Source organism: Mytilus californianus, unplaced genomic scaffold (assembly GCF_021869535.1).
Source record: "Mytilus californianus isolate M0D057914Y unplaced genomic scaffold, xbMytCali1.0.p SCAF_11, whole genome shotgun sequence".
NCBI lineage: Eukaryota > Metazoa > Mollusca > Bivalvia > Mytilida > Mytilidae > Mytilus > Mytilus californianus.
Window position 1 is genome coordinate 7,901,802 of NW_026262593.1, and position 14,454 is coordinate 7,916,255.

Below are 14,454 nucleotides of genomic sequence, written 5' to 3' on the forward strand. Positions count from 1 at the left end.
CTGCTGTATAATGTGTTTTAAGAGATTAAGTGAACTTGAGCTTGAGTTTACTTTTGATTTTGAAGCGTATCGGACATACGATAAGAAAATAGTAGTAATTTAATAATGAAAGAAATTCAATTTCTTAACAACAGGATCGAAACGTTACGATTTTCACATAGGCTAGACTAGCTAGGCTCGTCCCTTACTTCAATAACAAGTAGGGGAATGTAATTTTTGGATTAAAAATGTCTTACTTTTTCAAATATCAGCAATAAGATCTGATAACAAAAACATTCTACGTGCACTTTGAACATTAATACCAAACAAATAAAAAAATATCAAATACACCCAAACGCTCTCTTTGATGTCTCTTTGAGGTCTTTGTTTATTGTCTTTATCAGTACTAATGTTGGTTTTATTTGAATAGTTTTATACAAATCTATATATGCATTGTATCCAGTCCTGCACAGCACAAGGTAATTGCTTTTCTTAGATGTCTTATGTCTTTACAAATTATATGCGTTGAATGTGTACGAATTGGCATTTTTGTCTCGAAAAATATGGTTAATCTATTACTATTAGTTGAACTTGAAATTTGGCTCTGAACTACTTTTCAGTTACTAAGTACTCTCAGTAGATCGAAGCTTAGTGTCTTGCATTTTTGTGATCTGTTTTTATGCTTAGTACCCATCTAACGAGGCAAGCCATTTCCAACTGATATTTACAGTGTTGTACTTATGTTGCTACAACATTGTCCAATCAGGTTTGGGGGGGGTGCTCACCAACGTGCTGAACACTGCCACATTCTTAATGTGCCTGTATTAAGTCAGCAGCCTGCAATTAATCCAGTTGTCGTCTTTGGTGGTCGTCTGACATATTTGTTTGGTGTACATTGTTGTAGTATAATCAGACAGGTGGTTTAATCTTGAACAATTTACATTTTGTCATACCGGAATCTTTTATAGATTGTGTTGTTTTGCTTATTGTTGAAGGATAAAGAGCAACCTGTAATTTCTCACATCTTTCTTCCAAGTTTGGCCTTTATGGATAGTTGTCTCATTGGTAATCACGCCACATCTCCTTGTTGTTTTGTTCTAATCACGTAAAATTTGATGTTTACCAGTGGATCAAGGTCAGGTGAACCGTCAGACGGACTAGTACACCATGAGATTACTATAACGATTAAGTAATACCAGGTACACCTTACAACTATTTTAAAAACTTTGATATACTTTACCTATAACAACCATTACTAAAACCAAATATAGACGACCTTTCATTTAAATTTTATGAGAAACTGACTTTATAAAAAAAGGTCAGATGAGTCCTTTTTGGTAGACAGGTATATCATACAAGAATTTGCTTACAGAAAAAAAGAATGACATTAAATAACCCAAACTAAAATTACTATGAAATATTCAGTATTAATTAATTATAGATTTGATTAAGCAGAATTCTGTTCAAAAGTGAGGGGCCTGATGGGAGGGGGGGGGGGGGGGGGGTCTCATCACGATTCACGAGTTGATTTTTTTGTCAATCACGATTCACAGAAAATAAATTTCCATGATCACGGATCACGAAAATATAAAAAAAAATCTGTAGAAAAACGGATCACGATAGCGAAAATGCGCCGATCACGAAGAACGAAAATAACCCATCAGGCCCCTCAAAAGTAGATACAGATGTTCACCTGGTGGCAAGTCTACTAATGAAACCATTATTTTACATACTACTTATATTATGTAGTTTACACTTTTAACCTAGCTCCTTCCGTTTAAGAGATAACTACCCCAAAACAGTAACAAGAGTGCATACGCTGAAATGTTTCGCTTGCTTTACTGACCATGATTGATTTTACTTTGAAAGTCTTATGGATAAAGGTGAAATCAAAGGTATTACTGACATTACTACAAGTTTCCATAAACTTAACATTATCAATTATCCATGACAATGTAATCAAGGTTATAAACCCTGCCAGACAGACATGCACACCTTATAATCAATCCATACACCAACTATAGTTTACCTATTGCTTGTAGTATCAAAGAAAGAGACCCAACAACGAAAACTTAACATTGACCAATGAACCATGAAAATGAGGTCAATGACAGATGATTCCTGTCAGACATGCACACTTAACAATCATTACATTCACCAGATATAGTTGACCTATTGCTTATAATGTTTGAAAAACTGACCAAAACACAAAAAAATGTTGACCAATGAACCATGAAAATGAGGTCAGGGTGAGATAAAACCTGCAGGACTGACATGTACACCTTATACTCTCATTCCACACAACAAATAAAGTTGACCTACTGCTTACAATATATGACATACACCAAAAATAGTTGACTTACTGCTTACAGTATTTGAGAAACAGTCCTAATCATGCAACTTTAACCTTGATCACTGATCCATGAAATAAGGTCAACATCAAGATCAGACAAAAACTAAAAAAATGTTTAAGCTTTACATTTCAGGGGCAATTACTCTCTATATAATGTCTTCAAATTTTATTGAAAAGTTTCAGGTAGATAAAGCTTGCCATGGTGATCATTTTGCGATTTATCATTTAACATACCTCATTCTTCTTGAAACAAAAGCCAGGAACTGCCAAGAAAGATAAAAAAAAAAATTCCAAATTTCAAGGGCAATACCTCTTAAAACAGGTCAACAGATTTTTCTATTATTTCCAGGTTGAAAAACCTTATGTTACAACCATTTGTACCTTGTTAGTTTCTTATTGCTATACTGTGGATTCATAATTATTCATTGGATACCAATTTTCGTGGATTTCGTGGGTACATGTGAACCACGAATTCAAATGTTCAACGAATTACAAATTTTCTTTAGGCTTTGTATGCAGAGATCGGCAAAACCACGAAATCAAATATCCACGAAAATGCAAGTTTTCCTCAATCCACGAAAATTGATACCCACGAAAATAAATGAATCCACAGTAGTTTGAGATATTTGCCTAAAACTGCTGTTTGAACGCTGTTCTATTTTTAGCCTCAGTGGCCATGTTGGTTGATGAGTCTAGACAAAAATCACAAACTTCATAATAGACATTCTATGTATAAAGACACAGCCCTTTAACCAGGTGAGGTAACAATCATGTCTGATTTATACCTTGCAATAATTCTATATGCCAAATATGAAAATGATGTAAATCACAACTAACTGCCAGATGGAATCTTCAGACCATAAAGCATCTGTATGTCTTGCATTCTTCCAAATTTGTTGCAGGTGATACAAAAACTGATGAAGGATAAAAATAACGTCCAGTTTGTATTAAACAGAGTTGAAGGGTGTATATGTCTATGAAACAGCAAACTCAAAACAAAAAACAATAAATGTTTGTATCTATTTATTTTGAATGAGAACTGTACAAACAATCGATTCATGGATTTCAACAATATCAATAACAATAAAATTTCATCAACAAATCACATGTCAATGATTATAAAAATACTGAAATTTTCTTAAAAATATTTTTGTTTAAAAATACAACAATTTCTATCTCGAGAATAAAATATAATCACTTTTATATCACTCAAATTCTGATTTGTTACATCTGTTAAAATTTCTTGTCACATTTTCAATGTAATTACTATGGAAAGATATCTTTTCAGTAAAATTTGATTTTGCAACACCACTGAATTGTAAGTCATTCCAAGCAATTATGAATTAAATATTTAGGTTAATATGAATTTTAGTCTTGATCCAAACAACTTTAAATAGTTCATGTAATATTTGGAAACACGGATACAAGAAAATGACCACACAGATCCTTGCCCAATCTATATAATAATACTAGACAGATACAGACCTACAATGTATTAATCAGTAAAACATAGTTCGTTCCTCATTATGATATGATATACATGATATGTACAAATGTATATATATATATAACTTGTAAAAAAAATCTGGTTTGATGTGTTTAACAACTATAAAATTGTAGAAAGGAAATTATATACATATAAAAAGGTCATAAATTAAAGGAATGTCATGAAAGTGTGAACATCTTTATATCAAACTCATGCAGACATAATTATTAAGTACTCATAACCCTTGTTGTGTAAATTCTTTTTTTTTTGTTGTAAAAAATATACTTTTTGGATAATTCACTCAAAAGAACAAAAATTAAACCCAAGGGACCTGTTTACATAAATCCAAATTTAACTTATTATAATAAATCAAAAAGAAAATTTTGTTTGTTGCCTTCAAAATTTAAATCTAGGACTTTTGTATATCATAAATTTCTCAATTAAGGTCAATCTTGACTAACTTATATGTGCAACTAAAGTATATGATATGTAAATTTAACATTGAAAACATAGTTCATTCAAAAGAAGACAAAATCTTAATTACAATTAACATCACAAAGATATAAATTGGTTCTTATAACACAAATGAGGTATTTTTTGTATGCGACATATAAAATGTATCTTTTGTATGCGACATTTGAAATGTATCTTTTGTATGCAACATTTGAAATATATCTTTTGTATGCAACATTTGAAATACTAGCAAAATTGTTATTTTACTTTATAATGGAATCTGCTTTCAGAAGGTATGTCTTTTGATATTTAACTTCATATCACTTCTGACTAATCATTTCTTATTTTATCAGGTATGTTCATCTTATACCAAAAACAAATTAAAAATCATAAAAAATTTCAATTCATCACTTTTAAAAAATGAAGGTTTTAAGATAAAAAATAATGTCATATAGAATAAAAGAAATGTAATTTTTTGAACTTATAATTTTAAATTCACTTGTAAAGCATTCTATAAATCTTGTATTTAAAAAGTAAAAAATATAAAAATATGTACATTCAGCACTAAAATTATGTTGGAATCTATTTAAAATACTGAAAAAAGTCGAAGTAGATTAGACATATTTACAATATATCTGTGATGGGTTTCATTCACAAAATTCTCCTCTGAGTAAAAGTTAAAAATAGCTCTGCATTTCTGTGTTATTCTAGTACCCTGAAACTAAGTCTGATAAATTCATTTTGAAATATACTTCAAAGAAGAACAATTACTTATATATGATATCTTTGTCATTAAATCTAATGTTGCTATAGTTTTATTTATAATCGTGAAGCAGGGTTGTCATAAGCATAGGCTGCTTTTCCAATGTCTGTTAACTGTGAGTCAGCATTGATTAATTTTGTCTTGGTATTGGGTCCCCAATCAGCAGTTGGTGTAGTTAATGTTTTAAGTCTCTGTAAATATAAAATGTGGAAAAGTTGACATTTGGTGTAATAAGAACAATTTAAACTACAGTAGTGATAAACAGTGAGAAAGTTGACATTTGGTGTACTAAGACCATGTAAACTACAGTAGTGATTATCAGTGAGAAAGTTGACATTTGGTGTACTAAGACCATGTAAACTACAGTAGTGATTATCAGTGGGAAAATTGACATTTGGTGTACTAAGAACCATGTAAACTACAGTAGTGATTATCAGTGAGAAAGTTGACATTTTGTGTACTAAGAACAATGTAAACTACAGTAGTGATTATCAGTGGGAAAATTGACATTTGGTGTACTAAGAACCATGTAAACTACAGTAGTGATTATCAGTGAGAAAGTTGACATTTGGTGTACTAAGAACCATGTAAACTACAGTAGTGATTATCAGTGGGAAAGTTGACATTTTGTGTACTAAGAACAATGAGGGGAGGGTAGGAGGGGTCCTGATCACGAAATCCCGGGCTTAAAAACATGGAATCCAGAGGTCCCAAATTTAGAAAAATTTAAATCCCGACATCCCGAAATTTCGAAAAAAGAATTCCTGGATCCCCGAAAGGATCAATCCCGAAATCCCGAGCTTAAAAACACCCAATCCTGGAGTCCCGATAAAGGTCCTACCCCCCTCAACATTTGGTGTACTAAGAACAATGTAAACTACAGTAGTGATTATCAGTGAGAAAGTTGACATTTGGTGTACTAAGAACAATGTTAACTACAGTAGTGATTATCAGTGAGAAAGTTGACATTTGGTGTACTAAGAACAATGTAAACTACAGTAGTGATTATCAGTGAGAAAGTTGACATTTGGTGTACTAAGAACAATGTAAACTACAATGATTATCCGTGAGAAAGTTGACATTTGGTGTACTAAGAACCATGTAAACTACAGTAGTGATTATCAGTGAGAAAGTTGACATTTGGTGTACTAAGAACAATGTTAACTACAGTAGTGAGTATCAGTGAGAAAGTTGACATTTGGTGTACTAAGAACAATGTAAACTACAGTAGTGATTATCAGTGAGAAAGTTGACATTTGGTGTACTAAGAACCATGTAAACTACAGTAGTGATTATCAGTGGAAAAGTTGACATTTGGTGTACTAAGAACCATGTAAACTACAGTAGTGATTATCAGTGAGAAAGTTGACATTTGGTGTACTAAGAACCATGTAAACTACAGTAGTGATTATCAGTGGAAAAGTTGACATTTGGTGTACTAAGAACCATGTAAACTACAGTAATGATTATCAGTGAGAAAGTTGACATTTGGTGTACTAAGAACAATGTAAACTACAGTAGTGATTATCAGTGGAAAAGTTGACATTTGGTGTACTAAGAACCATGTTAACTACAGTAGTGAGTATCAGTGGAAAAGTTGACATTTGGTGTACTAAGAACCATGTAAACTACAGTAGTGATTATCAGTGGAAAAGTTGACATTTGGTGTACTAAGAACCATGTAAACTACAGTAGTGATTATCAGTGGAAAAGTTGACATTTGGTGTACTAAGAACCATGTAAACTACAGTAGTGATTATCAGTGGAAAAGTTGACATTTGGTGTACTAAGAACCATGTAAACTACAGTAGTGATTATCAGTGGAAAAGTTGACATTTGGTGTACTAAGAACCATGTAAACTACAGTAGTGAGTATCAGTGGAAAAGTTGACATTTGGTGTACTAAGAACAATGTAAACTACAGTAGTGATTATCAGTGAGAAAGTTGACATTTGGTGTACTAAGAACCGTGTAAACTACAGTAGTCATTATCAGTGGGAAAGTTGACATTTGGTGTACTAAGAACCGTGTAAACTACAGTAGTGATTATCAGTGGGAAAGTTTGACATTTGGTGTACTAAGAACCATGTAAACTACAGTAGTGATTATCAGTGGGAAAGTTGACATTTGGTGTACTAAGAACAATGTAAACTACAGTAGTGATTATCAGTGAGAAAGTTGACATTTGGTGTACTAAGAACCGTGTAAACTACAGTAGTCATTATCAGTGGGAAAGTTGACATTTGGTGTACTAAGAACCGTGTAAACTACAGTAGTGATTATCAGTGGGAAAGTTTGACATTTGGTGTACTAAGAACCATGTAAACTACAGTAGTGATTATCAGTGGGAAAGTTGACATTTGGTGTACTAAGAACAATTTAAACTACAGTATAGTGATAAACAGTGAGAAAGTTCACATTTGGTGTACTAAGAACAATGTAAACTACAATAATTATCAGAAATTTATACAACCTATGGATTCATTTTACTTGTAGAGTACTAACTTTCAAGGTGTTTGTATATAGATAGATAACAAAAAATTCATGTGTTCAACAAAGTACTAATTCCCTACATATGCCTTTGTGTAAACCTTGTTAAAACCTCAAATTACCGTTATGTATCAAAGAAGCACAATCTTTCCTCAATCCATGAAAATTGGTACCCACTAAATTTAATGAATCCACAGTATAAGAATTTGAGTGCCATGTGGATTATTGGATATTCTATCTACTCGGATAATATTTTCATTTTTGTATAGGTGTACAATTATATTGTAAACAAATACAAATGTATAGCACTATGGCAGTCACTATCCATCCAATTATATTGTTTGCATCGAGTACATTTTGTTATTAAAATGGTTTACCCTACCATTTCATTAAAAAGTGTGAATTTTTCATTGATTGTTGGTTGCTTAACATCCAGTGGCAAATATTTCATGCATGTTCAGGATGAGTGAATTTTCCAACAAAAGATACTATGTTCAAAGCCCTTATTTTGGCATCTGCCATTACCGTGTTTCAGGAGACGATTTTTGTAAAATTCAATTGTAACTTAAAGCATGTGTACCCAATGTTTTGTTGGAATAAGAAAATGGCTTTGTAAAAGAGAGCAATTTTAGAATTAAAAAGCAACACCTACAAAAAACAACAATGTCATATAGTTGACTGTATACTCACATCGGTGACTTTGCCAGGAGTTATGATGAATTTATAAACAAAATACAAAGGTATAGGACACAACACTATGGCAGTCACTATCCATCCAATAATCTGAGCAAATTCTGGGTAAAATACTCCATCTTTTACTTTAGGTGGTACATACTCAATAAGACGGTAACAAAACAGACCCTGTAATAAATAAAGTCAACATGATACATAAACTATGGTTAAAATATTACTTTATTTTAGGTACATTGTCAATCTTATAGTATACAAACAGACCATGCAACTTTTATAATGTTAATTGTCAAAATATCTGTTTATATATAGAATTCAGTTTTAGCAGTATAAAGAAGTTGTGCATGAAATATAGAATGATGTGTGAAAAGATTATTTTACATTACTGTAAATTCAGAAATTATTGAGGGATTTTATTAATGCGAATAATGCGACTTCGTGATAACGTAATAATAAGAAGTCACATTCTGATATCTGATACATATATCTGTATGCATATTTTCCTGATATTGCAAAAAATAATCTTGCATTTTTGTCCATTCTTCAAAAATCACAATAATTTTTGGGAGTCGGGGTTTATTGGTTGATGTGGTATTTTTTACTGGACAGTACTTTCAGTGATTTCTTTTGATGTGGTATTTTGTGCTGGACAGTTATTTCAGTGATTCCTTTTCATGTGGTTTTCAGTGCTAGACAGTACTTTTGGTAAAAAATTTTATGTGCTATTTTGTACTGGACAGTACTTTGGGCGATTCATTCACCTTTTATGTATAACAGTCTAAAAGGGAGAATTTTGCATTAGTTTGTATACAATATGGGCCTTAGAAGGTGCAGTTAAATCTCCACTGTTCACTCAGTCACTGTGTTTCCTTTTTTCAGCTTTCTACAGTGCATTTTAAAAATGGACAATTTTATGTTGTGAAGAGTATATTTTATAGAAAATGCAGACTTCAGGCAGCGAAATTTATAATACACATGCACAAATTTCCTGATACTGTGCATTCATTTATTTTCGTGGGTACTAATTTTCGTGGATTGAGAAAAACTGGTATTTCCGTGGATATTTGATTTCGTGGTTTTGCCAAAGTCTGCATACAACCTTATAGAAAATGTGTAATTCGTTGAACCTTTAAATTCACGGTTTATCTGTACCGACAAAATCCACGAAAATTGGTATCCCACGAATAATAATGAATCCACAGTATAGTGTCTATTAAGATCTAGTTGTTCATATATTGATTTGAAAATGACTCGTTAAGTATTATCTTACCCCAATAAGTAGTGGTGAAGCTAACACCCAACAAAACAACCAATATGTTGTTGGCCTTGGTGTTTTACCCAACATAAATTCAATATCATGTATAAATCTTGTCACTCCTGTAAAAAAAAGTTAAAAGATTTTAAATAATTATAGATAAAACATAATTGGTATGAATAACAATGACAAGAATCTGATGAAAAGTTGGTATATTAGGATAAAGGGCAGGTAACTCTGGCTGAAATTTTAAAACAATGGGCTATATAAGGTAGGGAAGAATTAAGAGTAACATCAGGATAACTTTGGACACACCAAGTGTGTTGTCACACTACTTCATGTAATTAGTATTGCATTCTCCAGACTGGACCATGGCCTAAACATTCCTACTTCGACCAGATATCACAAAATCTGTATTAAAGTAGCTTCATTAAAAATAAATCTCAACATTGTAAAAAAGTTCAAATTATGTCAAATTTAATTGGCCATTAATATTTTTATCGATTTAAAGGTTCTTTCATATGTGTTTCATAAAAAAAGAAGACATAATCCTTCATTTAAACCCTTTCTAATCTCTTGTTTAAAGAATATAAGATTAACTTACCATAAACCCATAGTACGGCTACACATTCACAAGTAGCTACACATAATACAGAGAAATCAGCGCCATAACTGTCCATCAATCCTACTATATAATCTCCTGTCTGTAAGAAAGTAAAACACTTTTTACAAACAAGTTCAGTGTGTGCAAACAACTTAAAATTAATTCATAATTCATATGAAAATTGGTCTTCATAAACTACTTTCATTAGAGATTTCTTCAAGCCAATTTGGTTTGGATTTTCACATACCTAAACTAAATATCTAATCTAAAAACACTCTGCACAAATAATGCAATACATTATTAAATTTATAAAAATATTGAATATCATTTTATATTTTTTCTAAATTCTATACCTTATTGAACAATTTTTTATACTATGCACTCTATACTTTTTTGTGTTCATATAAAAATTTAATAGTGATGATCACATTGGTGTCCTCTGCATCTTTTTAAATTAAACCAAGAAACATTTTGTACTCCTCTACTCTTCGGGAAAAACCCTTGACATCTCATATTGACCTTCTAAACCATTTCATAGGTTCACAACTTATTCAAATCTTCATTACATTTCTTTTATTCATAATTGTCTTGTTAAATAGTTTGTAAAGAATAAAACTTTTGTATATTATTAAAAATTTTAACAAGTACTGGAGTTATTTCCCTTACATCAAGACCATTGTTGTTTTTTTTAAATAATCTTCAATATATATCTTGTCAGAGATATATCTAGTATCAGTTTCAATGAAATCAAGAATAAGCAAGCACGTAATTTTTATATTTACTTGTGTAACAAATGGCAAAGCCAAGAAGAAAAACAACAACAAAACAAGACATATGTGACTTTTAATATAAACTGGTGGTACACATGTCAAAGCCAAGAAGAAACACACTCCCAAACCAATACACATATGACTTTTATACTTACTGGTGTAACACATGGTAAAGCAAAGAAGAAACACACCACCAATACAATACATATGTGACTTTTATACTTACTGGTGTAACACATGGTAAAGCAAAGAAGAAACACACCACCAAAACAATACATATGTGACATTTATACTTACTGGTGTAACACATGGTAAAGCCATAAAGAAACATATCACTCCCAAACCAATACACATGTGACTTTTATATTTTCTTAGTTTTGGGAACTCATCCTGTACACATGTCAAAACTGTCTCCAATAAAGCAAACTGAAAAATAAAAAAAAATGACACTACATATATGTATATCCAATTACTAAATACAAAAGCATAAAAGGTTGATTCTGTTTCATACTGATCTAAACTAGATTTTTACAATACTTTGGTTCCAGTGTTCAACAAAATACAAGTTTCCTAAAGGTTTGCATAGGAATAATCCACAACAATATGATTATTCATCAATCCATAAAGATAAATGAATCCACAATATTATAATCATTGCACACATTTGAAAATAATTTTATTCAACTATCCAAAATTCTTTTTTTAATTTCATTCCAGCAGCACATTACGTTGAAGAGAATTTATTTAAGAGTATAAAGATACAAAATCATCATCCATTATAGAGGGGCCTGATGGGTTATTTTCGTTCTTCGTGATTGGCGCATTTTCGCTATCGTGATCCGTTTTTCTACAGATTTTTTTTTTTTATATTTTCGTGATCCGTGATCATGGAAATTTATTTTCTGTGAATCGTGATTGACAAAAAAATCAACTCGTGAATCGTGATGAGACCCCCCCCCCCCCCCATCAGGCCCCTCATTATACAATCCAGAAGTTATTTCTAGTTAAAAATACTAATAAGCTTTGCTCAAGGCAAAATTTTACAAAAAAAATTCAAAGAAAAAGAAGCTCAAACACCATGACATCAGAAGAGCCAGTTTTCTGAAAATATGCTACAGATTCACATTTCCATTTCCGTGGTAACAGAAATGATTAAAATCAATCTATGGCAAGTGGAGTTTATTTAATAGTTGTGTTTTCAGAAAGACCTGCCTTTAAATTCAGTAGGACAACAAAATCTTTTAGACAATAACTGAAGAAGTACACCAATTTCCATTATAATCTCAAAAATATATAATTCAATTTTCATATGCAAAAAGTAACTTTTTAAACAAAATTGGTGTAAAATAATACTTTTGTATAGTTTTGATAATTTCCTAAAATGAATTTCTATACCGGGTAATTCACATTTGTCATCATGAAAACTATAAAAATAAATTGTTTTTAATGATTTTTCATGGTCACTTTTAATGTCCATTTAAATTTTAGAAATATCTGAACTCAAAATGGACACTTAATACTCCTGTGACCAGTTTCACAAAAAATCTTACGACTAAAGTTCATCGCAAGTCATTACCAACTCAGTATACTTACGATCAAATTTAGTCATAAGAATTTTTGTGAAACTGATCACTGGTCCTTTGCAAGAACTATCAGTTAAGAGCTGCTATAGTATAGGTTACCACTAACCAAGTAATTGGTTTGAAAGGGAGATAATCCTATTTCTATTACCAAATGTACAACTAACTATCTTACCTCACTGTCAAGTCCAAGTGTAAACAACATGAAGAAAAACAAAACTGACCATAACTGAGGTAGAGGTAGGTTAGACAATGCCTCAGGGTAGGCTACAAAGGCTAATCCATAACCTGTAACAGAAAAAATATAATTGATGAATTGTATTTTGGAATAAAGGATTTTTGTTTGCAAGTTACGAATCTGTCAAGAATCTTTAATAATAATTTAAGGTTTTTTTATTAGTATAGTATTGTTATTATTATTATAATAAAAAAATATTATAAATCAAAGAAAAATATCAAATTTAAATTTTGAAATAGCTTCACAAATAGAGACCATGCAGATTTTGTTACAAAAAAAATCAAAGTATATTATGAAAATCACATTCTTTATCTAAATCCATTTCAATAGCTCTACAATGTTTTGAAAAGTAACACTATAAAAGTACTCTCTTTAAAAGAGATTAAAAAAGTAAAAATCTTTGCTTACCTCCCCTGGCAACTTCTGAGACTTGAAGTCCTGTTTTCTTAGCTAATCCTCCAAATGTTGTAAAGATGACAAAACCTGCTATTATACTGGTAACTAGATCCATCACAGCAATTAACAAGGCATCACTATAAATACAAACCAGTGTTTAAAGGTACTGCAGATAAAACTAGCAACAAATGTGAACAGAGCAGACAAATGCATAATCTTCAATCATACTCTGGCCATTTATATAGATTTTTTCCAATCTTGTTTCCGAATCCCATATCTTAATTTTATGTAAAATTGTACTACTTCATTGTTATAATTTTTCATTGATAATACTGTTTAAACTTAAATGCCATTAGCAACTTGAGATTTTCTGAAATGTTCATTGAAATCCAGTGCTTAAAAATAATACAGCAATAAAACTTAAAAACTATAAATCACATTTCGGATTTTTTCAGTGGTTATAAGGATTCGCAATAATAAATGCATGCATTAATTTCTCTATCTACAGAAAATAAACACGCTGTAATGATTACTGTCAAGGAAAACAAATCTTACCCATATACATTGTTACTAAATTTGTTGTAACTTCCGAACATTATAATTCCACCAAACGATACACTGAGAGAGAAAAACATCTGTCCTGCTGCAGCAACCCATACCTATAATAAGTAAACCATAGATGTCTTAATACAGAATTTTGAGGGAAAAAAACATGTGAATTTCAAATTAAAGTAAAATTTTTCACATTCTCATTTTCAATGATTTTAAAGCGATGGAAGGTCCTAAAAACATGTTTTTGCTTTGTACTAGACTGCCATGTCAACCTCTTTGCAGTTTCCCCTCCAAGCTGAAATGTAAACTGCCCCCAGTATAGAAATGAATTTCAATTTAAAAGGATTTACAAATGACTTTTGAAGAGTTACAGATTAAATATAGGATTTGTCACATTTTAGGTACCCATGCTACCATGAGACCACTATAATTAATTTACCACTACAGGGAAATGAATTAAAACAAAATTCAGTACAAATGTCAATGAAACAATCTTTTTTTTTCTTTTTGTATATTTTACAATCATGGCCCATATATACCTTAAGATCTGCTAGTTTGGACCATTCTGGTATCAAAAAATATTTTACTCCATCAATAGCTCCATCTAGTGTGGCTCCTCTTATCAACAAAATCAACAATATAACGTACGGGAAAGTGGCAGTGAAATATACTACCTGAAAGGATAAAAAGTAATAAGTACCAGTCCAGCTAAAAATAAGATTTCTGGGTTTAAAGCCTACAAATAATTTGATATTTTGTTGAAAATGCAACGTTACATCAAAAGCTACCTATAATTTCTTCTTTAAAAATTGTTTATCGGAAATGTAAATTCCCCTGTATGGAAT

The 14,454-nt window shown here is 31.2% G+C and overlaps 1 protein-coding gene across 1 annotated transcript in view; it reads right to left on the reverse strand.

The window, feature by feature from the left end:
- Positions 1-3,340: 3,340 nt before the first annotated feature.
- The window catches only part of LOC127719474 (sodium- and chloride-dependent glycine transporter 2-like), a 33,394-nt gene continuing 22,280 nt past the window's right edge, over positions 3,341-14,454 (reverse strand). Inside the window, exons 7-15 of the mRNA XM_052225623.1 lie at positions 14,149-14,283; positions 13,613-13,716; positions 13,070-13,194; positions 12,599-12,711; positions 11,141-11,269; positions 10,074-10,173; positions 9,485-9,591; positions 8,215-8,385; positions 3,341-5,225 (exon numbers count right to left, since the gene is read on the reverse strand). Of these exons, the coding sequence (XP_052081583.1) occupies positions 5,091-5,225; positions 8,215-8,385; positions 9,485-9,591; positions 10,074-10,173; positions 11,141-11,269; positions 12,599-12,711; positions 13,070-13,194; positions 13,613-13,716; positions 14,149-14,283 (1,119 nt within the window). The 3' untranslated portion in view covers positions 3,341-5,090. The remainder of the gene's footprint in view (positions 5,226-8,214; positions 8,386-9,484; positions 9,592-10,073; positions 10,174-11,140; positions 11,270-12,598; positions 12,712-13,069; positions 13,195-13,612; positions 13,717-14,148; positions 14,284-14,454) is intronic.